Source organism: Monoraphidium neglectum (assembly GCF_000611645.1).
Source record: "Monoraphidium neglectum strain SAG 48.87 unplaced genomic scaffold scaffold00030, whole genome shotgun sequence".
NCBI classification, from domain to species: Eukaryota; Viridiplantae; Chlorophyta; class Chlorophyceae; order Sphaeropleales; family Selenastraceae; genus Monoraphidium; species Monoraphidium neglectum.
This window is the reverse complement of record NW_014013598.1, coordinates 58,739-60,626: the sequence shown is the minus strand read 5'-3', so window position 1 is coordinate 60,626 and position 1,888 is coordinate 58,739. Positions and strand designations below refer to the sequence as shown.

The 1,888-nt window shown below is 72.6% G+C and overlaps 1 protein-coding gene across 1 annotated transcript; it reads right to left on the bottom strand.

The window, feature by feature from the left end:
* Positions 1–765: 765 nt before the first annotated feature.
* MNEG_0388 (hypothetical protein) lies at positions 766–1,877 on the bottom strand (the record flags this gene model as incomplete). Its single annotated transcript, XM_014051138.1, has 4 exons — positions 766–813; positions 868–1,089; positions 1,396–1,533; positions 1,719–1,877. 4 exons carry the CDS (start codon positions 1,875–1,877, stop codon positions 766–768), a joined length of 567 nt encoding a protein of 188 aa, XP_013906592.1.
* Between the last annotated feature and the right edge of the window lie 11 nt (positions 1,878–1,888).

Sequence of the window (1,888 nt, the reverse complement as noted above, 5' to 3'; positions counted from 1 at the left end):
ACGCGCTGCTGCTGCTGCGGGTCCGCGCCTGGGCCGGTCGGCAGCAGCGACAGCATCTCCTCCGCGCCCATGCGCTCCAGCTGCTGCGGCGACGGCAACGGCGCCTGCGCCTGCGCCGCGGCCGTGGGCTTGGCGGGGCTCGACCCGTGGCGGCCTAAGCCGTTGCGCGGCGGCGAGCCGCCCCACCCCGCGGCCGCCGCCGCGCCGGTGTCGCCCTGGCTGCTCGCCTCCTGGCGCGCTGCTGCGGCGCCGCCGTCCCCGTCGCCCGGGCGCGCTGCGGTGGCCGCAGGCGGCGGCGCTGAAGGGTCAGAGCCGGCGCGGCTCATGCTCTCCAGTGACATACGCACACCCGACACGGACTGCCGCCGCGCCCGCGCGTCCCCGACCGCCGCGGCCAGCGCGGCCGCAGCCACACCCTCCAGCATCAGGCGCTGCCCCGACGTGTCCGACGGCGACGCAGCCGCCCCGCCCGACGCGCCGGCGGCGGCGCCAGCCGCGCCGCCGCCGCCGCCGCAGCCGCCGCCGGCGCTGCCCGAGGGGACGGCGGCCTCCTGCGCAGCCTGCAAGCCCCACACCATCTGCAGGCTCTCCAGGTCAGACGTAGCCAGATTGACCTCCTGCGAGTGATGCACAACCCGCCAATCACAATAAGCGGCCCCGGCGTGAGCAGGAGGTGGTGCGAGTGACAGAGCACGCGAGCAGCTGAGGTACCCCAGGGCGTCGCCCCGGCTCACGCGGGGCCGCCCCCGGGGCGCCACCCCTGTCCTACTTGGGTGTCCCCGCATCCACACCGCAGGCCCCGCCGACGCGCGCCTGACGGGCGAAAAACACGAGTCGCATGGGGCTCGTGCGCGTGTGCCCTCCCACCTGCAGCGAGGCGCTGAGCCACTCGAGCATTTCGGGGAACAGCGCGCTCTGCCCGCTCTGCACGACCTCAAACACGGCCACGGGCTGCTGCGCGCCGGTCGAGGCGTCGGCGGCGTCGAAGACCGGCATGACGAGCGTGCTGTGCACGCGGCAGCGCTGCGCCTCGGTGACTCGCAGGTAGACCTGCTTGTCGTATTTCTGGACGTCGTTGCACATCTCGGGCTGCGGGCGTGTCGGGTGCGTTGTTGCATGTTGTGTGTGTGTGTGCGTGTGTGTGTGTGTGTGTGTGTGCGCGTGTGCGCGTGTGTGCGTCTGTGCACATGAGTATGCGCGCGCGTGCGCACGCGCACACCAAGGCACAAGTGCGTGTGTGTTGCAAAGTGCATGAGCAAATCAACAAGAGTCTGCATATCTTTAGATGGGACGCTGCACCTCCCGTGCATGCGCCGGCGCCTCAGCACACGCACAAGCAGTCGCCCAATCGGCCCGCGCACGGGCGCAGTTGCGAAAGCGAGGCGCGGCGCGCACCTCGCAGCTCGCGTAGACGCGGCCGATCGCGCCCATCAGCGCCGGCTTGCTTGTGTCTGTGCTGAAGCGGTAGCGGCACGACACGCAGCGGAACAGCGCCAGCAGGTCCCCCACGCCCGCCACAGCAAAAGGCAGGCCCTGTTTTCAGGGGAGCATGCGAGTTGGCGCGTGGCAGCATTGGGCACAGGGTGCAGGCGTGGCGGCCTGCGGGGCCGGGTCCCCGCCGAAAGGATTCGGCTGTGTGCGGGCGCGAGGGCCCGGCGCAAGCGGGCTTACGCTCGCAGCATGCGGCGGCGCAGGGCGGGGTTGTGGGGCGCGCGCACCTGGGCGCTAAGGACGGTGCTGCCGTCGTTGAGCTGGCTGGGCATCCAGACCTGGATCAGCGCGCCGCGCCCGCTGGCCGCGCCGCCGGCGCCCAGCAGCGTATTGAGCTGCGCCACCGCGCGCGACAGCCGGCCCTTGACCTCGGGCGGCTGCGCCATGCTGCCGGCGG